At 40.8% G+C, this 25,239-nt stretch overlaps 1 protein-coding gene across 3 annotated transcripts in view; it reads left to right on the top strand.

The window, feature by feature from the left end:
- Positions 1 to 25,239, top strand: part of csmd2 (CUB and Sushi multiple domains 2) — a 632,593-nt gene that overhangs the window by 408,417 nt on the left and 198,937 nt on the right. For all 3 annotated transcript variants that reach the window (XM_062962418.1, XM_062962417.1, XM_062962419.1), the window contains 5 exons: positions 845 to 1,039; positions 9,427 to 9,565; positions 11,367 to 11,554; positions 11,672 to 11,860; positions 13,096 to 13,212. In XM_062962418.1, the coding sequence (XP_062818488.1) occupies positions 845 to 1,039; positions 9,427 to 9,565; positions 11,367 to 11,554; positions 11,672 to 11,860; positions 13,096 to 13,212 (828 nt within the window). The remainder of the gene's footprint in view (positions 1 to 844; positions 1,040 to 9,426; positions 9,566 to 11,366; positions 11,555 to 11,671; positions 11,861 to 13,095; positions 13,213 to 25,239) is intronic.

Below are 25,239 nucleotides of genomic sequence, written 5' to 3'. Positions count from 1 at the left end.
CAGTTGGAGAGAACATAAGAAAGCTCACCTGTTCAGGGTTTTTTCTTAGAAACAGGAAATTACTTGTACAGATTTCCAAAATAGCAGGTGACCTATACAGACCTGAAAATTTGAGACCTTCAAATGTACACAGTTGCATTGAAGTGGATAGAGACACACGGCTGGAGGGTTTTTGAGTGTTTTTGGCCACTTGAAGGCAAGATCCAGACTTCACATTGTCTCTTCTTCATCTGGAGGTACATGGAAAAATTATTTGGGAAATTTTGGTTCCCAATTTTTTTTCCCGTTGATTTTTTGTTATACCACAAATATGCATGCCACCCCGCCCTTAAATCTATTCCTTCTAGTGCTATGATTCTAGCGTTTCCCAATGTGGACCAGTCAAATGAAGTTGCTAATTTAATCTATATAGAAGGTTTGTAGATATCAACTGAAAGCAATATGATGATGCTGTCACCACATAGAGAGAAGGAAGGAAAAAGATAAGAAAAGAAGTAAAAAATAAACTTCTTAAAGTAGCAGTGTAAGAGATGGAAGTCACTCCTTTGGATTTTATTACTATACTTGTTTTTGTTTTGCTTTTGTTTATATGTTATGTAACTTTTTGTTTTTCGTCTTTTTTTATTTTTTATTACTTTCATTTGCTCTCCACGATTATGTTTTTTTTTCTTTTTTTCCCTGCTAACTCATTTCTTTCACTTCTTTTCTTGAAATTTATTGTTCTCACACTTTCATTGTAAATTTTAGTTGCAAAACCAATAAAAATTTATATTAAAAAAAAAAGAAAAGTTATTTGGAAAAAATAATCCTTTTGCTAATCGTCCATCTTCTCACTCTCTATTAGCCTTCCGACACAATGAATGCCCCGATCCAGGCGTGCCAGTCAACGGGAAGAGATTTGGGGACAGTCTTCAGCTTGGTAGCTCCGTGTCCTTCTTGTGCGATGAAGGTTTCATCAGGACACATGGCTCGGAAACGGTCACCTGTGTCTTGAAAGAAGGCAACGTGGTCTGGGACAACGCTGTTCTGAGATGTGAAGGTAAGCCACCCCGTTGACTCATCCGATACAGTAATTTGAATTCCCTATGAGACTTTCACCAGTTTTGATTGTTTGACTGAGACCTTTTAGTTCTAACCGGAGTGTAATTCAGTTTAAGTTCAAATGAAATCCTTCCGTTGCATCTATCAATTAGGAAATTTAGGTACCACTTATATGTGGGGAGGCTAATTTAACGAATCTACAACACCCTAAAAAAATTGTCCAGCAAGGGATATTTTATGGACCCAAGAAAAATTAAAACACCGACATGGTGGAAGAGGTGAAATGGGATCTATTTGAGAGGAAGAACAAACCAGGAGGTTAAGGCAGTTCGCTTGCTTGCCTCCTTCCCTTTTCAGGGATTTGGCCACAGTATTCTCTGTTACACTATATTGGCTTGTCTTAAAATTCCATCTGTATTTTGGTGGCTTTTTTTTTGGTTTGTCAGTTTGCCTTGATCCAGGACAAGCAGAGCTAAACAAACACCCTAAAGGGGGGATTTTGAAGGCTTCAGGGACCGTTGCCCAAGTCCAAGGCCCCAGAGGAAAAAAAAACGGAAAATCAGAAGCCCTGGAGTTTGTGGGACTAAGCCCTGGGAAGCTGCCTAATCCAGATGGCCAATAGCATAAGCAGAAGCTTTTATGACAGGCTCTGTTAGTGATCCCGCTAAACCTCTTTGGTGCACAGTGAGACAGACAGCCAACAAAAATAAATAAATCTCTGAGATGCTTTAGCATTCAATGCAAATTGTCGCATTTCCTGGCGGTGTTTTTGGAATGCAGAGATAGCCTCTCTAAGGCTGGATCTACACTGCCCTATATCCCGGGACCGGATCTCAGATTATCTGCTTTGAACTGGATTATATGAGTCTACACTGCCAGATAATCTGGGATAAGAAGAGAAGATAATCTGGGGGATATAGGGAAGTAGATCCAGCCTTAGTTCCAACTGTTGTCTCTATTTGGTTACTCTTTTCTGAACCCTTCTGTCTGAATCCGTTTGCACAAGGAGGTTGTGGGTGGCATATGATTGACCTTAATCAGAATAGAATCATTCACTTTCATAATAATAATAATAATAATAATAATAATAATAATAATAATAATAATACATCAGACAGTCCTAGACACTTGGGAAGTGTTCGACTTGTGATTTTGTGATATGAAATCCAGCATATCTATCTTGTTTGCTGTGTCATAATAAAATAATAATAATGGGAAGTGTCTGACGTATGATCCAATACAACAGCCAGCAGAGTGTCTGCTGTGGACTTGTTGTGTTTCTAATAATAATAATAATAATAATAATAATAATAATAATAATAATAATACAGCAGACAAAGAATCAGTACAAGAAAACCGCACTACAAACTAGAGCTGACAGCTGGAACAACAAAACATTGCATGGGAAGTTCCTTGACAAAATTGAAGGAAAAGCTGATAAGGAGAAGACCTGGCTCTGCCTCACGAATGGGACCCTGAAGAAGGAGACAGAAGGCCTGATCCTTGCAGCCCAGGAGCAAGCCATCAGGACAAAGGCAATTCAGGCCAAGATCGAAAAATCAGCTGATGACCCAAAATGCAGACTGTGCAAGGGAACCGACGAAACCATTGATCATATCCTTAGCTGCTGTAAGAAAATTGCACAGACAGACTACAAACAGAGGCACAACTATGTGGCCCAAATGATTCATTGGAACTTATGCCTCAAGTACCACCTCCCAGCAGCAAAGAACTGGTGGGATCACAAACCTGCAAAAGTATTGGAAAATGAGCATGCAAGGATACTGTGGGACTTCCGAATCCAGACTGACAAAGTTCTGGAACACAACACACCAGACATCACAGTTGTGGAAAAGAAAAAGGTTTGGATCATTGATGTCGCCATCCCAGGTGACAGTCGCATTGACGAAAAACAACAGGAAAAACTCAGCCGCTATCAGGACCTCAAGATTGAACTTCAAAGACTCTGGCAGAAACCAGTACAGGTGGTCCCGGTGGTGATCGGCACATTGGGTGCCGTGCCAAAAGATCTCAGCCGGCATTTGGAAACAATGGACATTGACAAAATTACGATCTGCCAACTGCAAAAGGCCACGCGACTGGGATTTGCTCGCATCATCCGAAAATACATCACATAGTCCTAGACACTTGGGAAGTGTTCGACTTGTGATTTTGTGATACGAAATCCAGCATATCTATCTTGTTTGCTGTGTCATACAATATAATAATAATAATTTTATTTTTCTATCCTGCCTACATCTCCCCATAGGGACTCTGGGCAGCTAACACAAGGCCAAGCCCAAAAACAAATAAAAAGCAAGTACAGTACATTGTACTTCAGACATTGTAGATCCGACATGGGCAAACTTTGGCCTTCTGGGTGTTTTGGACTTAAGCGGCTGAGGGGGGAAAGGAAAGGGCCTGAGGCCAGGAATTGTGGGAGTTGAAGTCCAAAACACCCGGAGGGCCAAAGTTTGCCCATGCCTAGTGTTGATATACTCCTTGATCCTTCTATGTACTCTATGGCCTGCTCTATGGCATACTCTGCTCTATGGCCCTCTTCACTTTAACATAATGGGTGTCGATAGCTTATAGGTTCAATCATGCCGGAGTTTGATTTCTTGTCATCTGCTTCTGGCAGCACCATTGAAGTCTTGAGATTTCACAGATTTTCCCCTGTCCCTCGCTCCCCCAAAGCCACTCCGAGGGCTTTCAAGTTTCCTGATGCGGAAAAGCAAAATGAAATGAAAAGAAGTCATTAGGAATTTAAAAGGCTTCCCTCTGTTCGCTGCTCTGGGAGAGAGATGCCGGTCAGAGATATCCTTGCAATCATTTTCGGTACAGATGTGCTGAAATCCGGAGAAGAAATTCCAATAATTGGTTCTCCGTGGCTTTAATACCAATGGAAAATGTCCGAACGTGTGGGGAGGAGGCATGTGATGGGGACAGAGAGATGTAAAAGTAAGGTAAAGGTTTTCCCCTGACATTAAGTCCAGTTGTGTCCGACTCTGAGGGTTGGTGCTCATCTCCATTTCTAAGCCGAAGAGTCAGCATTGTCCATAGACACCTCCAAGGTCATGTGGCTGGCATGACTGCATGGAGCGCCGTTACCTTCCCGCCAGAGCGGTACCTATTGATCTACTCACATTGGCATGTTTTTAAACTGCTAGGTTGGCAGAAGCTGGAGCTAACAGCAGGCACTCATTCCGCTCCCGGGATTTGAACCTGGGACCTTTCGGTCTGCAAGTTCAGCTGCTCAGTACTTTAATACACTTCGCCACCGGGGCTCAGATGTAGAAGTAGGTTTGTTTTATTTCTAGACAATCCCATGATAGGTTACCATAAGTCAGAAAGGACTTGAAAGCATACAACAACCATGTTGGTCAAAATCTGTTTTTGTATATAACTAGCTGTACCCAGCCACGTGTTGCTGTGGCCTAGTCTGGTTCAGTGGGAAAGACAGGATAGGGAAAGAGTAGGTTTCAGATAGATGTGATTTCACAATGGTTGTGGGTAGGCAATATTTGTGGCAGTTCCATTGTCTGTGCAGATATGGACATTGTCTGGTTCGGCGACTCTGGAACACTGAACATATTATCATCCATGTGATATGGAATACTAAACTTTTGCGACTAAAATACAGATGCAGGAGAGGACACTGTTAATTTTTGTATTGAAATCAATTAATGCCATAAACATTTTCTAATAGTATCTATGGGTCTGAGAGGCATATGGCCTCTCCCAGCAAGAAAATAACAAGAGATAATAATATGGAGATTGTCTGGTTTGACAACTCTGGAACACAGAACATATTACTGTTCATGTAATAAGGAATCTGTGTCCTGATGTAAACCGCAGAATTCTAAAGATTGCTTCTGAGTGTAAACATGGATAGATGGATGAATGGACGGATTGATACAGATCTCTTTCTCTGCCTTCCTCTTGGAGTGAATGACAGGGGGGGGGGGGGGTGGCCAACGAGGAAGCCATGCCCCTGTCAATAATAATAATAACAACAACAACAACTTTATTCTTGTATCACGCCTCATCTCCCCGAGGGGACTCAGGGCGTCTTACATGGGGACCAGGCCCAACAATGTACAATAAAATGCAACAATATAAAATGCATTCCAATCACAACGAATTAATACATCAGAACTATAAAAATACAACATCAAAAAATAAAACCATAGCCAGTGGCCACTTGGGGAGTGTCATTCTCCCCAAGAGGAGGGCAGAGAAAGAAAGAGATCTAGATCCATCCATCGATCTGTCAATTATTATTATTATTATTATTATTTAAAATATTATTATTATTATTATTATTTTATTTTCATACCCCGCCACTATCTCCCCAGAGGGACTCGGGGCGGCTCACAGATACAAAACAAGCATACAGTGGTATCAAATACAAAAACACACACAAATAAAATTAAAAGGCATAAAATACGTTGCCTTATGGTGACCCAATGTCTATCCATGTTTACACTCAGAGGCAATCTTAAGAATTCTGCGGTTTACATCAGGACACGGATTCCTTATTACATGAACAGTAATATGTTCCGTGTTCCAGGGTTGCCAAACCAGACAATCTCCATATTATTATCTCTTGTTATTTTCTTGCTGGGAGATGCCATATGCCTCTCAGAGACCTATAGATACTATTAGAAAATGTTTGTGGCATTAATTGTTTTTAATACAAAAATTAACTGCACCCTCTCCCGCATCTATATTTTAGTTGAGAAAGTTTAATATGCCAAACATCCCCTCATCCATTCTTCAAATAGTGGGATGAAAAGGAAAGAATAGCATCCTTTCAAAAACAGAAACTGCTTTTCATCATTGGGAAGCTTTGATAACCCTTCCGCTATTAACAAGCGCTGCTTTATCAGCCATCTCTTTGTCTCGCCTTTGACTCACCCTCCAGTGTGAGCTCAATTAAACACGAATCCTAATTACCTTCTTTCTTTAAAAAATTAAATAAGAGGCGGAGGTCTGCCTGGAATATTTAAAGTCCTGTTTGACATTTGTGGGGGAACAATAATAAGCAGCAGAGGTGATTTAGATTCCTCAGGGTGAACGTACGGAGTCACCTCTAAAATTTCAATGTGAAACTTTGAGAAAATTGGGAGGTGGATCCTCAATCAGAACACTCCTAGAACCTTTCAAAAATAGGAGCGAATTATTAGTTTTTCTCTCAAAGAAATTGCATCCATTTTCTGCCTTTTACAGTAGAGTCTCACTTATCCAACATAAACGGGCTGGCAGAATGTTGGATAAGCGAATATGTTGGATAATAAGGAGGGATTAAGGAAAAGCCTATTAAACATCAAATTAGTTTATGATTTTACCAATGAAGCACCAAAACATCATGTTAGACAACAAATTTTGCAGAAAAAGTAGTTCAATACGCAGTAATGTTATGTAGTAATTACTGTATTTATGAATTTAGCACCAAAATATCACGATATATTGAAAACATTGACTACAAAAATGTGTTGGATAATCCAGAACGTTGGATAAGCGAGTGTTGGATAAGTGAGACTCTACTGTATTTGAATGTTCCTCAGGTAGAATATTGGAAGTAACGTGTTGTTGAAGGCTTTCATGGCCGGGATCACAGGGTTGTTGTATGTTTTCCAGGCTATATGGCTATGTTCCAGAAGAATTCTGATGTTTTGACCACAATTCACAACCTCTGAGGATGCCTGCCATAGATGTGGGTGAAACGTCAGAAGATAATACTCCTGGAACATGGTCATACAGTCCAGAAAACATACAACAACCCATTGGAAGTAACGTTAGACTCCTCTCAAGCTACAGTCTTAAGATCAATGAAGGACCTCATGTGGAGCCTCTGAAGGTCTATGATGCAACTGAGACATTAGCTCTTGCCCCATCTGCTATGTTCTATTTTTGCTTAATTGTTGTAATATGTAATGAGGTCCAAACCAAGTTGAGCAACTCCTGACCGGTAGCCCTGAAACTGGTTGAATGTAGATCAGCCTTCCTCAAATTCTTCCATGTGTTTTGAATGACATCTACCACCATGATATGCATTGTAACCCAACACATCTGGAGGACACATATTTCAGGAACTCACATCATGGAAATCATATCATGGAATATGTCAGGGGTATATCTAGGTGATGGATGAATTGACCCAGACCTAATAGAGGCAAAAGGATATTTGAAAAGCACAGTCTTCATTGGTATAAATCAAGTTGGTCAATTGTAAACAGGGCAGGTAGCGTTTTTCCTTCTTGCGCTCACTCAGTGAGCCACACCACTAGTTAGAGGGTTTTTTCTGCCTGCTTTTAATGGCCAGAGTTCTGGCTTTTAATAGATTAAATAAGCATGCAGCTTGTAAAACTTCAATTAATTTCTCTTTTTGATGAGAAAAGAGAAGTCTCATCACTGTGGGATGCTATTAAGTTTCATAATGGAAAGCTGCCATTCGTTGTTCAGGAAAAAAAGGCTGATATTTTCTTTCTCGTCACATGTGGGAACATCAAACAAACCCCACAACGATTACGTACCGGAACCAATATGCTTGCTTTTTCAAGTAAGAAACAAGTTCAAGGCCCTACAATAGTATGAATGAGCCAGATCTGAACAGGACGTGGTATTTGTTGGTAGTATCTTTCCAAAGTATCTTTCCAAAGTGATAACTCAGTGGGGACCCATTATAACCACGTGTCAAATGCTTTGATGGCCCAGCTGGAATCTTAGGGTCATTTATCTTCCCATCATGATGCCATTGTTTCATCAAGAAATCAACATTGTTGAGTTTAGTTCCACCTCATCCCCTGCTATGGGCATCACAACTCCTAATGTTAGTGTTTTGCCATTGACCCTTCCAAAAAAAATTCAAATAAATGGAAACAACGATGCTCTCTTTTTTTGTGGGAGGCAAAAAAAGGAGTGAAAGAACCAAAAATATGTTGACCATAGAATAACTTCTTTGTGGTGGTGGTGGTGGTGGTGGTGGTGATGATGATGATATCAGTAAAGGGTGTTTTATATGTAGTTTCTCAGCCCCATCCTCTGAAATTTAGCTTACAGTACCTGGTATTTGTTGGTGGTTTTCCATGCAAACTATGATGCATAGATTTCAAGATCAGACAGGATCTCGTACCTTTGCAGTATTTTGGCTACTTGTAAATAACTACAGTACAGTCTCACTTATCCAAGCTAAACGGGCCGGCAGAACCTTGGATAAGCAAATATTTTGGATAATAAGGAGGGATTAAGGAAAAGCCTATTAAACATCAAATTAGGTTATGATTTTACAAATCAAGCACCAAAACATCATGTTACACAACATATTTGACAGAAAAAGTAGCTCAATACGCAGTAATGTTATGTTGTTACTGTATTTACACATTTAGCACCAAAATATCATGATATATTGAAAACATTGACTGCAAAAATGGATTGGATAATCCAGAAGCTTGGATGAGCGAGTCTTGGATAAGTGAGACTTTACTGTACCTTTTAAATATTCAAGTGTAACTACATTGTATTGCATTGGAAATCTACACCCCTTTGGGGATAAAAATCTCACTTTTTTATTTCTTTTAGGAGTTGCAGTTTCACTGAATGATGGATCTGAGCTATTGCATGGTTCACATTCTGTGCTTTGTATTGTGATCTGGATGTTGTTGTTGTTGTTGTTATTATTATTAAAAACAACAGAAAAAACTCAGCTGCAATCAGGACCTCAAGATTGAACTTCAAAGACTCTGGCAGAAACCAGTGCAAGTGGTCTCGGTGGTGATGGGCACATTGGGTGCCGTGCCAAAAGTTCTCAGCCGGCATTTGGAAACAATAGACATTGACAAAATCATGATCTGCCAACTGCAAAAGGCCACCCTACTGGGATCTGCACGCATCATCTGAAAATACATCACACAGTCCTAAACGCTTGGGAAGTGTTCGACTTGTGAATTTGTGATACAAAATCCAGCATATCTATCTTGTTTGCTGTGTCGTAATAAAATAATAATAATAATAATAATAATAACAACAACAACAACAACAACAACAACAATTTTATTTGTATTCCGCCCTATCTCCCCAAGGGGAATCAGGGCGGATTCCAACATACAATGGCAAACATTCAATGCAGTTACCTATCATTCTTCATGACTGGCTTGGCTGGCTAGGGCTGCTGGGATTTGCAGTTTAACATCAGGAGAGCTTCATTTTTGTGGAAGCCTGCAATTCCATTTAAGGAACTGGGAAAGTACAGTCTTAAAAATGCCACTTTAGATAACACTTTTTGCTTACAGAAGTGTCACTACTCATATTTTAAAAGTAAAAGCTCTAGTCTTGTGTTTATTTCTTACCAACATCCTTTTTTATTTATTGTCCCATCAACAGCTCCATGTGGTGGCCATCTGACCTCTCCGAGTGGAATGATTCTGTCTCCGGGTTGGCCGGGATTCTACAAGGACTCTCTGAATTGTGCCTGGGTCATCGAAGCTCAGCCAGGATACCCAATCAAAATTACTTTTGACAGGTGACTATTGGGTTCAATGCTATTACTTTCAAAACCTTATTTCTGCATAGATTAGATCAATTTATTCAATTGTTGAATGGTGAGTGAGCACAAAAGTAAATTCAATTGATTCTGTATTGGTTGCAACAAATGAGGCTATTATTGTCAATCCTGAAGCACTCTTGAATGGAGATGCAGCTTGCCAAGTTCTTGACCATGTTACAGATAGTCATCCAAGGAAGATCTGCCATCTTCACTCACGTAATAGCAAAACATGAAGGCATTTCTTTGCCCTTTGACTTCCCTCTTATTTGCTATTCTGAGACTTTTGTGCAATTCCAGATGGCTAACCTGATCAAGAGAAGCGGTCTCATCGCTTTCGCTTTCAAGACCACAGGGTTCATTAGTGTTATCAAACTGAGGCTGGGAACCGCTCTCCTTTTCTGCTTCTTGCACCTGAAAACCATCATCATTAACAACATCATTTCTTCCCGTGAGAAAGCCTCCCTGCTCCTCATCTCCCGCAGCAGGAACACTCTGCACCTGAATCCCATAATTCCCATCAGACTCATCTTGAAACTCATCCTGAACCTGAATCCCATCATCCTGAAACTGCATCCCAGAATCCTCATCAGAGCCACACAAAGGCTGAGTCACAACACCATATTTGATGAAGAAATGAGGTTGACAATGTCAACCCTACCTGGCTGATGATTTTGAGATGGGCAAATGACAGCAGTAATCTAGCAGTGCTAATGTTATCTTCTTGATTGACCACACACTCTATGTGGATCTTTTAACTTTACACTTTTTTCGTGTCAGCAGCAACCGGAGTTGCTTCTGGTGTGAGAGAATTGGCCGTCTGCAAAGACGTTGCCCAGGGGACACCCGGATTTTTTAAAATGTTTTTACCATCCTTGTGGGAGGCTTCTCTCATGTCCCTGCATGTAGCTGGAGCTGATAGAGGGAGCTCATCCACACTCTTCCTGGGTGGGATTCGAACCCTAACTTTACACTATCTATATATATAAAAGAGTGATGGAATCCTGGCGACCGCCAAAACAACAAAACTAAACACCCCACAATCTCAAAAAATGACAACACAACCCATCATCTACACCTCTAGGTTGATACAACAAAAAGAAAAGAAAAATAAAGTCCTAATTAGAGGGAGAGAAATAATTGTTTTTATCCAATTACTGCCAGTTAGAAGGCTAAGCTCCACCCACTTGGTCTCCTAGCAACCCACTCACCCAGGGGACAGGCAGAGTTAGGCCTCACTTAGGCCTCTTCCACACTGCCTATAAAATACAGATTATCAGATTTTAACTGGATTATATGGCAGTGTAGACTCAAGGCCCTTCCACACAGCTATATAACCCATTTATAATCTTATATTATCTGCTTTAACTGGATTATCTGGACTCCACACCTTTACCCTTTACCTTAACTACCACCAATTCCTCAATAGTTTATTTCCCATACCACCAGACTTCGCCACAGCAACGCGTGGCCGTGCACAGCTAGTTTCCTATAAAAAAGAAGTTCAGAACTTGGAGTTCAGAAATACTTTCTGCTTTTGGGGTTCTCATAACGTTCCCCACAAGAACCATACAAAGAATATTCCTTGGGCAAGCTCATTCCAGTTCTGTAACGATTCTATGAAATAAGTAGAAACTCAATAGTATACGCCGTAGTTGTAGCCATGTTTGATGGACCTTACTTAAATCCGCTATCTAAGTGATCCAGGCCAAAGTAGAAGGTGGTAAAAAAGAAGGATTGTCCCCTTCTTTCTACACGTACTTCTCTTTCCCCATCGCAGATTTAAAACAGAGGTGAATTATGACACACTGGAAGTGCGCGATGGCAAGTCCTATTCATCGCCATTGATCGGGGTCTATGATGGGACTCAGGTGCCCCAATTCCTCATTAGCACCAGCAATTTCCTCTACCTCCTCTTCACCACCGACAAGAGCCACTCGGATGTCGGCTTTCAGATCCGCTATGAAAGTAAGTCATTCCCAAATCCATTAAGTTGGGAGATGCAACAATGTTATGATTCTGTTTAATTCAGAATCAGGATCATGAGCTGTGTGTGATAAATGTATATACCTATGTTCTTTGCAGCGGTAAAACTCCAGTCGGACCACTGTTTGGACCCAGGGATACCGGTCAATGGCCTACGGCATGGGGATGATTTTTACGTCGGTGCTTTGGTGACCTTTGGCTGTGACCCAGGATACACCTTGAGTGACAGTGAAGCCCTGGAGTGTGAACCCAACTTTCAATGGAGCAGGCCCCTTCCCAGCTGTGAGGGTAAGCATGGAATAATAATTATTATTATTATTATTATTATTATTATTATTATTATTATTATTATTTTATGTCAGGAGCAACTTGAGAAACTGCAAGTCACTTCTGGTGTGAGAGAATTGGCCGTCTGCAAGGATGTTGCCCAGGGGACGCCTGGATGTTTTGATGTTTTTACCATCCTTGTGGGAGGCTTCTCTCATGTCCCCGCATGGAGCTGGAGCTGATAAAGGGAGCTCATCCGCACTCTCCCTGGGTGGGATTCGAACCTGGCAGCCTTCAGGTCAGCAACCCAACCTTCAAGTCACAAGGCTTTAATCCACTACACCACCGGGGGCTCCAATAATAATAACAACAACAACAACAACAACAACAACAACTTTATTTTCATACCCCTCCTCCATCTCCCCGTGGGGAATCAGAGCAGCTAACATGGGGCCAAGCCCAAATTTCCACAATGAACAAATTAAAAATACATTTACAATAAAAACATCATTAACATTTAACATTACACAGGCAATATAATGGTAAAGTCGTATGGAAAGCTTTCATACTTGCATTGTGGTACGGGGGGGGGGGGGTGATATAGCAAATGTCATGTCAGTTGTGTATTGATTACAATTATTTTCAATATTTCTATCTCACATGGTAATGTCTCTGGGCATCTTAAAATAAGGTCAATTAGAGAAACTTAAATGTAAAACCATAAAAATAATGTAACCATCCTAAGAGCATTGGATATTTTGAAAATTTGATGTTGAAATAATGTAAAACCATATATCTATACACATAGGGTGAAATCATTAGGACTCAAAGGTTTCTGAAAAAAATATAATTTTTTATGTGAAATGAGACCAATGTCACTACCAACTGGACTTCCAATATAATGGCATTCCCCAACCAGGGTGCCATGGCTACATTGCTGTCAACCATCTATCTTCTAGCCATCTCATTAGATAGTGGAGGTGGAGGAATTTTTCCTCCTAAATGCCACCCAGCACTCCATAAGAGATGAAGAGGACTTTGATCACATTTTCACTCCACTTAACTACCCTTTATTTAGGCCTTGTCCTCAATAGGCAGCAATTGAGATGTTGATGTTCATATGTGTGAGGACTACATACATGGAAGAGGTGTCTAAGTTAGGTTCTGAGTCACACAAGAAGCATGAGAAGTTCTCCCACCTTTCAGTTGAATACCTGTATCTGAATTTCTACCTCTCTTTTCCTGCCCCTTCACAGCGCTCTGCGGAGGCTACATTCGTGGATCCAGTGGTACTGTGCTCTCACCCGGCTTTCCCGATTTCTACCCCAACAATTTAAACTGCACTTGGATCATTGAAGCTTCTCACGGCAAAGGTACCTTGTGTGTCAGGTGTTTGTGTTATGTTTCCACCACCTTGTTCCATTCACAGTGGTTCTCAAGCTGTCACTGTCGCACCTGAGGTTAGCTTCACCTTGCTAAAGTCACCAGGCTGCACACAGAACGTAGTCTTTTGTAGTTTATTAAGAAATAGGGGAAAGATAGTTCATAAAAGGTAAAAGTTCGGTTCCAAAAGATAGTTACAGAAACAAGGCTGTAAGAAACAAATCCATGGAAATATTAGGCATGAAACAAGGTCCTTTCAAAAGAAGCCAAAGTCCCAGAAATGAGAATACATCCAGGCTACAAGATAATACAGGAGAGCAGACTTGGTTCTTGATTCAAGCAAGGAAAATTGATTCCATGAAGATTTCCCTCTCAACAGACTGTTTCAATAGCATAACATGAAGGCATTTCTTTGCCCTTTGACCTCCCTCTTATTTGCTATTCTGAGACTTCTGCGCAATCCCTGAAATTCCAAACGACTAGCCCAATCTAGAGAAGCGGCCATTCAAGGCCACAGTTGTTAGTGTTATCAGGCTGAGGCTGGGAGGTGCTCTCCCTTCCTGCTTCTTGCACCTGAAAACCATCATCAGTAACAACATTATTTCTTCCCATGGGCAAGCCTCTCTGCTCCTCATCTCGCACAGCAGGAACACTCTGCACCTGAATCCCATAATTCCCATCAGAGTCATCTTGAAACTCATTCTGAACCTGAATCCCATCGTCTTGAAACTGCATCCCAGAATCCTCATCGGAGTCACACAAAGGCTGAGTCAAAACAGTAGAGCGAAATAATATACCCAGGACTGTAATTGAGACCAGTAGACAACCAGATGGATCAAATAGTCACAGCTTTGGTCTTTCCTGCTTCCTTGAGCATTAAAACTCTCTCCTATAGAATCCTTGAAATTATAGTTTTCTGAAGCATTCAGATTCCTCTGCCAGGGAGTTATACTACTGTAATTCTCTATACCTGACTAAATTACATATCCAAAGCTCATGTAGCAGCGAAAGTGGTACCTGGTTGCTGAAATTGTGCAGTGCAATACAAATGCAAGGTAACCTGGCTATGTATTGGAAAGCTTTGTGTATCAAGGCAACCTTTCTGATTACGGAAAAGCAAATCTGCAAGTCTTCTTTAGACACCCATTCCTGTTACGGGCATCAGAGCGGTTTCCTAGACACACATACAGCAGAAGTCGCTGATGAGGAAGCTCTGGATAAATAACGATGCTGCAGTCCTCAGTTATCTATCAAAAGTTTACTTACGAATGGAAATCTCACAAGACGATACACAGCTCTCACGCAGGCACACACGGGAAGGGACAGAGAGAAAAAGATAGGAAGTAGAGGGCTATTTATCTCATCCTCTGCTGTCTGATGCAATCCAAGTTTAACCCTTTACACACTGGCATAGTAAGCAGCACACAGTGTATGATGCAATCTCCAGCCCACATTGCACAACCATGACTCCATTACATTTAAACAACTCTATATACAATCATTCTCACTTTAACATTTCTGTCACCTCATCAGACTGCTTTCTTCTGTTCTTCTTCTCACTTGAAGAACTGCGGCTACAAAGAGCCGGCTTCCTAAAAGAGAGAGAAAGAGCGGAGCAAAGTGGCAGCAAAGCAGAGCACATTAATTCTGAGCTGCCTTCTGTGGCTCTAGTTTTGCTAGATCCTGACACAATGGGACCCGCTATCAATCAGCCCTGTGATGCCGATTGTATTAAGGCAGATAAACCAGTCGCTGAAAAGCACAGTGCATTAGCAGAGGCGTTACATGCTGTGCCAGGCGCCCCACCGAGTGGGAGAAATCCACTCTTCATTAATCCACTCAGCCCCAGATTCTGTCTTCTCGGGAGAGGCTTCTCATTATCCCGGCGGATGTGTTGCGTGCAACACAGAGAAGCCGACACTCTCGTGAATGCAATTCACGTGGCACCTTGTTCTGCCAAAGATCCACCACCCTGGCTGGGGATACAACACAATGGGATTCTGAGTTTTTTCCCACTGCAAAAAATTCATTTAGAAGTGGTCAAGAGCACTTATGGCAACGGTGGGCATGAGCATATGTCTCTACCTTTTCGTCCCTGAGAAAAGGCCCGGGCTGTGGCGCAGGCTGGTGAGCAGCCAGCCAGCTGCAGCTGTAACAAATGACTCTGACCAAGAGGTCATGAGTTCGAGGCCAGCTCGGAGCCTATGTTTGTCTTGTCTTTGTTCTATGTTAAAGGCATTGAATGTTTGCCTTATATGTGTAATGTGATCTGCCTTGAGTCCCCTTCGGGGTGAGAAGGGCGGAATATAAATACTGTAAATAAATAAATAAATTTTGTCCTGACGACAAAAATGCTCCAAATCAGATCACCAGGGACATAGCATGGAGCAAGACTCTTTATGGCTTGGCTGTTCTGATAAACAAATGACTAAAAAAAGGTTCCAATTGTCCTAGTTTAGTAGGGACAGTCCTGAATAATCCCCTCTCTTCCCACTTTTTCATTTGCTTTTTAAATACAGTTTTTCTTTCCCCTTTGTCCCCAAGTTGCTTCAATTGCAAAATACAAAGATAGTTTGCACTGAGTCAACTCAACAGAAATATGGAAAGAATCAGCCTTGTTCCTTGTGGATTCCAACAAGATGACCCTAAGATGGATCTATCACAGGGTTTGAAACTGCATTATGTCATCAATGTAGACCAGTGGTTCTCAACCTGGGGTCCTCAGATGTTTTTGGCCTTCAACTCCCGGAAATCCTAACACCTGGTAAACTGGAGTTTGGGAAAGTTCCTTTTTGGAGGCTATGTCTCCCTGAATCCTACAGCCAACATTGTAAAATGGCCAGAATGTGCCTAACTTCTGTTTAAAGGGGGAAATGTGTTCATGGCCTCAGATACCTTCCAGGTTCATGTTCCTTTGGAACTGTAAGGCAATTTATCTCAAAAAGAGTTCCGGCACAGGAGGCAATCAGACAGAAATCTAGTCTCGTGAGAGTACAAAAGCAAAGTTTATTTTCACCATAGCTATGAGAAAGGCAAAACAGCCATACACACACAAAAGGTTTGTACTTGCAAATGGCTGCTGCCAAGTAAACAAAGAATATATCTCTTGGCTTATCTAAACTTGACCAATTACTGAGGGTCTTCTTCTCCTCCGCACCACTTTGGCACAAAGTGGTGTCTGTGATCTCACTTGTTTACTCGAACTAGCTTCTGTCCTTGGAACTTTCTAGAAAAAGGTACCAGATCAAAGAGAAAGGGAGGGGCCCAGGTCCTTTGTTACTTTGGCTCATAGAAAGAGCTTGCATCTATATATATATAAAAGGGTAATGAAATTTCGGCCTAGGACAAAACAACAAAACTACACATCCCAGAAACACTAAACTTGGCAGCACAACCCCTCATCCATGCCTCTACGTTCATACAACAAAAAGAAAAGAAAAATAAAGGCCTAATTAGAGGGAGAGAAATAATTGTTTTTATCCAATTGCTGCCAGTTAAAAGGCTAAGCTCCGCCCACTTGGTCTCCTAGCAACCCTCTCAGCCCAGGGGACAGGCAGAGTTAGACCTCACTTAGGCCTATAAAATACAGATTAGCAGATTTGAACTGGATTATATGGCAGTGCAGACTCAAGGCCCTTCCACACAGCTATATAACCCATTTATAATCTTTTATTATCAGCTTTGAACTGGATTATCTTGACTCCACACTGCCATATAATCCACTTCAGTGTGCAGTCGGACACAACTGGACTTAATGTCAGGAGAAAACCTTTACCCTTTACCTTAACTACCACCAATTCAATACTTTATTTCCCATACCACCATACTTTGCCACAGCAACGCGTGGCCGGGCACAGCTAGTCTATATATATAAAAGAGTGATGGCATCACGGCGACCTACAAAACAACAAAACTACAGGCCCCCCAACCTCGAAATTTGACGACACAACCCATCATCCACGGCTCTAGGTTGATACAACAAAAAGAAAAGAAAAATAAAGTCCTAATTAGAGAGAGAGGAATAATTGCTTTTATCCACTTGCTGCCAGTTAGAAGGCTAAGCTCCTCCAACTTGATCTCCTAGCAACCCAATAAAAAATAATAAAAACCACTAAAAATAATTAAAAACACTAAAAAATTAATACAATAAAATACCATAATAACAAAAAATAACTAAAAATTATACAAGAAAATAATAAAATATAATAAATAAAAAGATAACTGACAATAAAATTAATTAAAAAATACAAATAACGTCAAATTAAAATTACACAACAATTTTTAACCAATACCACCACCACTTTGACACAGCAACGCGTGGCCGGGCACAGCTAGTTGTCTATGTAAAAGCTAATATGTTATAAGCAGAGGCAAAGCTATATATGCAGAAGTCTACTATATTCTGGCTTATGGTCCCTTCAGAACGGCCATCATTGCACTGCATTCAGAACAGAGTGGTTATATCATGAAATGTAAGAGGCAGGAGAATCTTCCTCTGTTGACCAGGCAAAGAAGCAGAGGCTGTGTGAGGCCAGGCTCATGGAGTTATTTATATCAGGCCTGGCTAACTATGAGGCTCCCGACTGCCAGCCAAACTGTCAGAACTGGGCTGTTGGCACCCGCTGAGTGAGAGCCAGGAGGCCAAGCCAAGGGCCAGGCGATGGGAGTCCGAGCCAGGAAGTAAACAAGAAGCCAAGGACCTGTTAAAGACCAACGGCTGCCCAGGCAATGTCTCAGCCAGGAGAGCGAGTCCCCTCCAGCCCGTCATGCGCTGGATCTCACACTGCCTTGCTCTCTTTAGGCCACGGGTTCATCTCCATTCCACTCGAATGGCGACAGAGCTGTGCAACGCAAACCAAAGAGTTCACAGATTAATTGGTCCATTTAAGCAAATTAGTGCAACACATTTAACACCGAGCAGCTCATAAATGCACATACAAAGGAAACTGTAGCTCTCGTAAACAGAAACAGCAATTGCCGCTTGCATTACAAATGCTACAAATCACCTCTAGCAGGGGAAGAAAGTGGATCAGGCCTCCTTCAGCACCTAAGGCTTTGACAAAGGCTTTCATGGCCAGTGTTATACCCCTAGGCAGCGCGAACACTGGGAACCAACACAGAGGCCAATAAACAATCTAATATCTTTATTAAAGCAATAAAAAGTTCAAACAAAAATAAGCAGAATAGATAGTCAAACAGTTGACCTTTTAGAGAAGATCAAAATTAGTCCAATAGAATGAAGTTATATGTCCAGTATTAGTGTCTAAAGTCTATAATCCAAATAACCGAAACACACTCAAACTTATTGGAAGTTTGAGTGGGGAAAAGAGCACAATTCCTCAGGAAAGTACTTAAAATAATAGCCCAGAACAAGGTTTCAAGGCAAGGCAAGGCTGTTCGTGGTGGATCTGAAACGCAGTCCAAACTTGGCAAGGGACGAGTCGCTACGCCCGGTCTACTCGAGAGTAAGCGTGCCAACGGGCTGCTTAGAAGCTCAGGATCAGGAGACAATGTATTCTTCCGTAGAATTCCAGTTGACAACAGAGATCCTCTGCACAGAACTTTTATGGAAGTCCAAAAGCTTCCCCCAAGCAGGTGCGTGACTTCCCAAATGTTCCCAAGAGAACGAACTGCTACGACGAGACGCCAGATGCCTGCCTCCTCAATTCTTCCCAAGTGAATTGGCTTAGCCACAATCTCCTTGCTCCGCTAATCTCACACTCCTCCTTAAACTTTGTCTTCGGGAGCGATCTGTTTGGAAAGTAGCCCTTCTATCAAATTCTAAACTCTCCGGAGATCCGGGATGAGCCGGCAACATTTCAAGGGCATTCCTAATTGGCTCTGGCTCTGCAATGTCAACAGGAGACCTCTGGAAAGGGATGAAATCTTGCTGTGGTGGGAAAAGGCCCAAATCCTCTTCATTTTGATCCACAATGACTGCTGGATCAGGGGCCAAAGGTACCTGAGACATCACAGCCAGAATCACTGGATTGCTGTGAGTCTTTCGGGCTGATTGGCCATATTCCGAAAGCTTTCTCTCCTGACGTTTCACCCACATCTGTGGCAGGCATCCTCAGAGGATGAGGGGTATGTGACATACCTCACAACCTTGGAGGATGCCTGCCACAGATGTGGGCGAAACGTCAGGAGAGAAAGCTTCTGAAACATGGCCATACAGCCTGAAAGACTCACAGCAACCTAAGGCTTTATTTGCTCTTTGATTTTGTAGCTTTGAGGCCAGAAGCCCTAGCTAAGTTGCCCAAGAGGTCTTGAATTCATTGAATCTTTTTTTTTTAATATATCTTTAGTCAAGGTTTTATATATTGAAAAAAAAGAATATATATATATATATATATATATATATATATATATATATATATCTTAGTAAGAAAATAATATTTTTACATCGAAAGTGGGGGAACATTTGTTTTTATTAGAAAGTAGGAAAAAAGAGTAAAGAGGAGAGAAAAAAGGAGAAAAAAATAAAAAGAAAAAAATATAAAAATAAAAAATAAAGTAAAAGATAAAAATAAAAATAGTAATTTTATTTTAAAAAATAATAAAAAAATTGCTGACTTCCATCTTCCTTTGACTGGTTCTGAAAAAATTCTGAAAGTCAATCAAATCCGTATCCCCTTCGTTCTCATCAGATTATAAGATTGTATTTATTCAGCAGATGGGATTAAATTTCATTTGTTTTAAATAGTCCTTTACCAGGTCCCAGTTAGTTTCTTTCTTAGGCAGACCTTGACTTGGAGATAACCAGTAAGTGAGCCTGTCCATGTTCAGAACGTCCATGACTTTAATCAGCCATTCCTCCTTATTTGGGATCTCTTTTTGTCTCCACCGCCCGGCATAAGTTATTCTCGCCGCAATAACCAGATAGTTGAACAGAATCTCTTTGTCTTTGTCATATTCTATATCTAACATTCCGAGTAGAAAGTACACAGGTTCTCTTCTGATTTTTATCTTTAGAATTGATTGTATGACTTCATTTACCTCTTTCCAGTATTGTTGGGCTTTTGGACAAGTCCATCATAAGTGAAAAAACGTGCCCATTTGATGCTCACACTTCCAGCATTTATCTGAGGAATTTTTATAACATTTCGAAATTTTATAGGGGGTTATATACCATCTATATTGCATTTTTAACCAATTCTCGTGCATATCATACACATAAATATACCTAAGGCCCTGGTTCATTGAATTCATTGAATCTTAGGGAGATCTAATCAAACCCCATCCTGCCATGCAAGAATGCACAATCCAAACACTCTCAACAGATAGCCATCCAGTCTCGGGTTTAAAAACTCCAGAGATGGTGACTCCAAAATATGAGGACTTGTGGCTCATGAAAACGTCAAGCACAATAAAAAGAAAAAAATATTGTATGTAAATATGTTGATGTGAATCCATCCTGGATTGTAGATTTTACTTGAAATGCATTATCTAAGGGATTAATGGGCAATATTATCCAACATTTTGAATAACATATTAAGATATGGAGTTTTCTGGATGCCCGTTCCTTTCATCAACGGCCCTCCTGACGTATTTTTGCTCCTGCAAAATCCATGATTTTTAGTAATATATATGTGGAAAGATGGCCAGGGCAACAGCCTGTAGGGAAGATAATAGAGGAAAAATAAATCGACTCATTGGTGGTTAAATTGGTCGAGGGCACAGCATCCGTTCTCCTGGGGCTGCACTGCATGAGACACTTTGGGGAATAAAGAACGAAATGCAATTTATCGGATGATTTAGCTTATGCGCCAAAAATAACATCCACATCCAGCAGAATATCTAAAAAATGCAAAGAAGTGTTCCCGAGGTCGTGACTGGAGCAGACAGGACAGTCCGCCTGCCCATCAAACTAGAATAATCACAATTCCAAAGCATTGAGCCATGACAGTTAAAGTGGTATCAAACTGCATTAATTCTGTAGTCTGCAACAACATACTGTATATACTCGAGTATAAGCCTAGTTTTTCAGCCCATTTTTAAGACTGAAAAAGCCCCCCTCGGCTTATACTCAGGTGAGGGTCCTGGTTGGCTTATATTTGGGTCAGCTTATACTAGAGAATATATGTTACATTTATTAGTATGACGTAAATTATTTTTCTCTATTATTGTTGCTACTATTACATTTATTTTACTCTATTTTTGTTATTATTAATAATATATTTCTTATTTCACTCTGATCTTATTATTATTATTACATTTATTATTTTACTCTATTTATTATTACATGTATTATTTTCCTGTAATAATAATAATAATAATTTTTTATTTCACTCTGATCTTATTATTATTACATTTATTATTTTACTCTATTTATTATTACATGTATTATTTTCCTGTAATTTTATTATTATTATTATTACATGTATTATTTTACTTTATTATTATTAAAAGGATACATAAGTGCATCTACATTGAAGAAGATGAGAATAATAATTTAATCAGAGTTGGACAGTCTTATCTTAAATTAGAGCTTGATGTAAATACAGTAGAGTCTCACTTATCCAAGCCTCGCTTATCCAAGCTTCTGGATAATCCAAGCCATTTTTGCAGTCAATGTTTTCATATATTGTGATATTTTGGTGCTAAATTCGTAAATACAGTAATCACAACATAACATTACTGTGTATTGAACTCATTTTGTTGTATAAAATGATGTTTTGATGCTTAATTTGTAAAATCATAACCTAATTTGATGTTTAATAGGCTTTTTCTTATTCCCTCCTTATTATCCAAGATATTCGCTTATCCAAGCTTCTGCCAGCCTGTTTAGCTTGGATAAGTGAGACTTTACTGTACTCAAAAACATTTAACCTACTGATGCCTCAATTAATGTAATTTTATTGGTATCTATTTTTATTTCTAAAAATTACCACTCTTAGCTTATACTTGAGTCAATGTTTTCCCAGGTTTTTTTGTGGTAAAATTAGGTGCCTCGGCTTATATTCGAGTCGGCTTATACTCGAGTATATATGGTACCTTTCGGAACAAACCCAACCTTGTCTGATTCAAAGGCAAGCAAGAATTCGGTCCAAAATCTTGGAGAACCATGGCTACCAACCTGGATCAACAAAACTGGGCAAAATGGTCCCAATGTTTTGCCTTGGGTATCAGGCTGGTTCTTCTGTTTCTACACCTTCTGATACTTCAGCTTTCTCCATGCAAACAGAAGCAGTTAACTCTGTGCTGCTTTCTGCGTGCAGAAATGAGCTGGCATTTGGAAGAGTGGCTTCTGCAAGTGCCAGCCAAGCCCTGCCTGCCAATGGACTGCCCAGCTGGGCTGGCCAACTGCTTGAGCCTTGGCTTGACCTCCTGGCACTTGCTCCACAGCGGCCGACAGCTTGACTCTGGCATGTTGACTAGCAGGATGATGTCTCGTGATGAGCAAACATGGAGGGAGTCCATTCTCTGGGACCAGAGATTAACATCAGGCATTCTTTTCTGCTTACTTGGTGGGCCAGTGGTGCAGCTCTATTGGTGCTTAAAGGAGTGCTTAATTCTACTCTTCATATACTTATGTCTGCTTATAGAGATCCCAAACTGATTTTCATGTCGCACCTCAGGTTAGTTTCACCTTGCTGAACACACCAGGCTGTACACAAGTTGAAGTCTTTTGTAGTTTATTAGGAAATAGGAAATAGGGTTGTCGTATGTCTTTCGGGCTGTGTGGCCATGTTCCAGAAGTATTCTCTCCTGACGTTTCTCCCACATCTATGGCAGGCATCCTCAGAGGTTGTGAGGTATGGATAAACTAAGTAAGGAAAGGAAAGAATATATATCTGTGTAGAGTCCAGGGTGTGGCAAGAGTCCTTTGTCACTGGGAAGCCAGCATTAATGTTTCAGTTAATCACCCTATGAAACCATGAAAATGAACAAAATCTGGCTACCAGTATTAAAAAACTCTAAAATCAAAACAGTAGATGGGAACCAACACTCTGAGGGCAGAGGACAGCTAATGGCTGAACAAAGGATGCCCCCAGGCAAGAGACAAAAACCTTTCCAATGCTAATTAGGGTGATTAACTGAAACATTAATGCTGGCTTCCCAGTGACAAAGGACTCTTGCCACACCCTGGACTCTACACAGATATATATTCTTTCCTTTCCTTACTTAGTTTATCCATACCTCACAACCTCTGAAGATGCCTGCCATAGATGTGGGCGAAACGTCAGGAGAGAATACTTGAACTTGAATACACAAAGCTGCAAAGTAATCCAGGAAAGCAAGAGCTTGCTTCTAGACTCAAAATAAGACGTTGCTATTGACAAAGGTTTCTCTCTCAGCACACCCTTTGATATTATCTACATAGCATGAATGCATTTCTTTGACCTCTGACCTTTTTCTTGTTTGCTATTCTAACACTCCTGCAAACCCGAAATTCCAAACAGCCAGCTCGATGCAGAGATTCCAATTCATCAAGGCCAGACAGCTGGTTAGCAGCAGCATCTGTCTGCATGCTATCTAACTGGGAGCTGTCCTCCCTTTGCACCTGGCTAGCTTCAGTATCATTTCCAGTATCATCAACACCATTCCCTGCCATGGGAATGCCTCCCTGCTCCCCATCTCTCACAGCAGGGACACTCTGAACCTGGATCCCATAATTCCCATCAGAGTCATCTTGCACCTGAATCCCATCATCTTGAACATCTGGAATCTGAATCCCACAATCCCCTTCCGAGTCACTCTGAGACTCCAGCTGAGTCACAACATTTCAGTTGTAACCCTTTCTCAAACCATCTAGGTTTGATCTCAAGGTTGTATACAACCAAGGACATCATGACATGAGCTGTGTGAATCGGGGGGAATCGTCTTCTTAGCACAGCAAATCATAGTGTTACTGTTGTGAAATCATCCTGGACTACTCAAGTCCAAATGTAGTTAGATAGATGATAGAGTTAGATTGAGGGAATCCTTTCCCTGTTTCCAAAGCATGCCTAGACAGGCTTTACTGTGTTTCACTCTATCCTGTTTACGTCACATCCCTTACTTTGAAGTTAGTAGAAATGTGAATCTTTAGGGACACTAACTTCTCATTGGTCAGAATGTCTTTTATGGTCCCAATAAACTGGACCATGAGGTTGGAACCATTTTTGTTCTCTCTTCTCCCTTTGTTCTTCTAGCTAACAACACGTCTTGCCATTCCTTCTTGCAAGATGTAACTATTTAGATGTTTGTTATTTTTTCTTTCTTATTTTTCCTTAGAAACCAGTCTAGAGTAGACTAGACAGCTCCCAAGCCTTTCTATCTACAATGGAGTTCTTTTTACCTAAATAAATACTTTTTGAACTTTTATTGAGACTCTGCAGTCCATTGCAATCCTAAAGGCTTCTCTTGCTCGCCAGTGTAAGTAACTGTTGCATTTGAAAGCTTTGCTTTTGCTACTCTGCTGATTTTGGTGGAATCTCCCCCAGAGAGGGTCTAACCACTCAGAGATTACCACAACAGTTACTACCCAAAGTTTGATGGGACACCAACTCCTTGGAAGATAAGGCTAAAGACCTTGTAAATGTACAACTCTCCCATCTTCCCTCTTCTTTTTAAGTGTCAGGATATTGACTTTCTCTCTGAGTCTTTACTCCCTCTCCATCCACCGCTCTCACCTTGTTTTGCACAAACTGTTGGGAAAGTTAGATGTCTCGTGGTCTCCGGGGGAGCCATGAGACAGAAGGGAGAGAAATATTCACACATCAAGGATCTCTGTTCCTCTGATCCACCCCCGCAAATGTATCTTTTAAATGTGCAAAGGCTCCCCTTCTTACCTAGCAAAAGCAGAGTGGGGTACTTTTCTGGAGTTAGGTTCTTCTCAGCCTTTTAAATCTTGCATGATCAAAGCTTTGAGGTTGTTGGTATGGGATGTTTTTGTAAACATTTTGTTTTACCACTCAGCATCCCACTACCTATTTGCAATCGCTGAATGTTTACTTGATGACAACGGTCCCCAGGCACTGAATAATACCCACAAATAAGAGATCTGATCTTTACATAGGGAAGACGCAGTG

This window comes from Anolis carolinensis, unplaced genomic scaffold (genome assembly GCF_035594765.1).
Source record: "Anolis carolinensis isolate JA03-04 unplaced genomic scaffold, rAnoCar3.1.pri scaffold_10, whole genome shotgun sequence".
Classification (NCBI taxonomy): domain Eukaryota; kingdom Metazoa; phylum Chordata; class Lepidosauria; order Squamata; family Dactyloidae; genus Anolis; species Anolis carolinensis.
The sequence above is the reverse complement of the archived record's forward strand: the minus strand, read 5'-3'. Positions and strand labels throughout refer to the sequence as shown.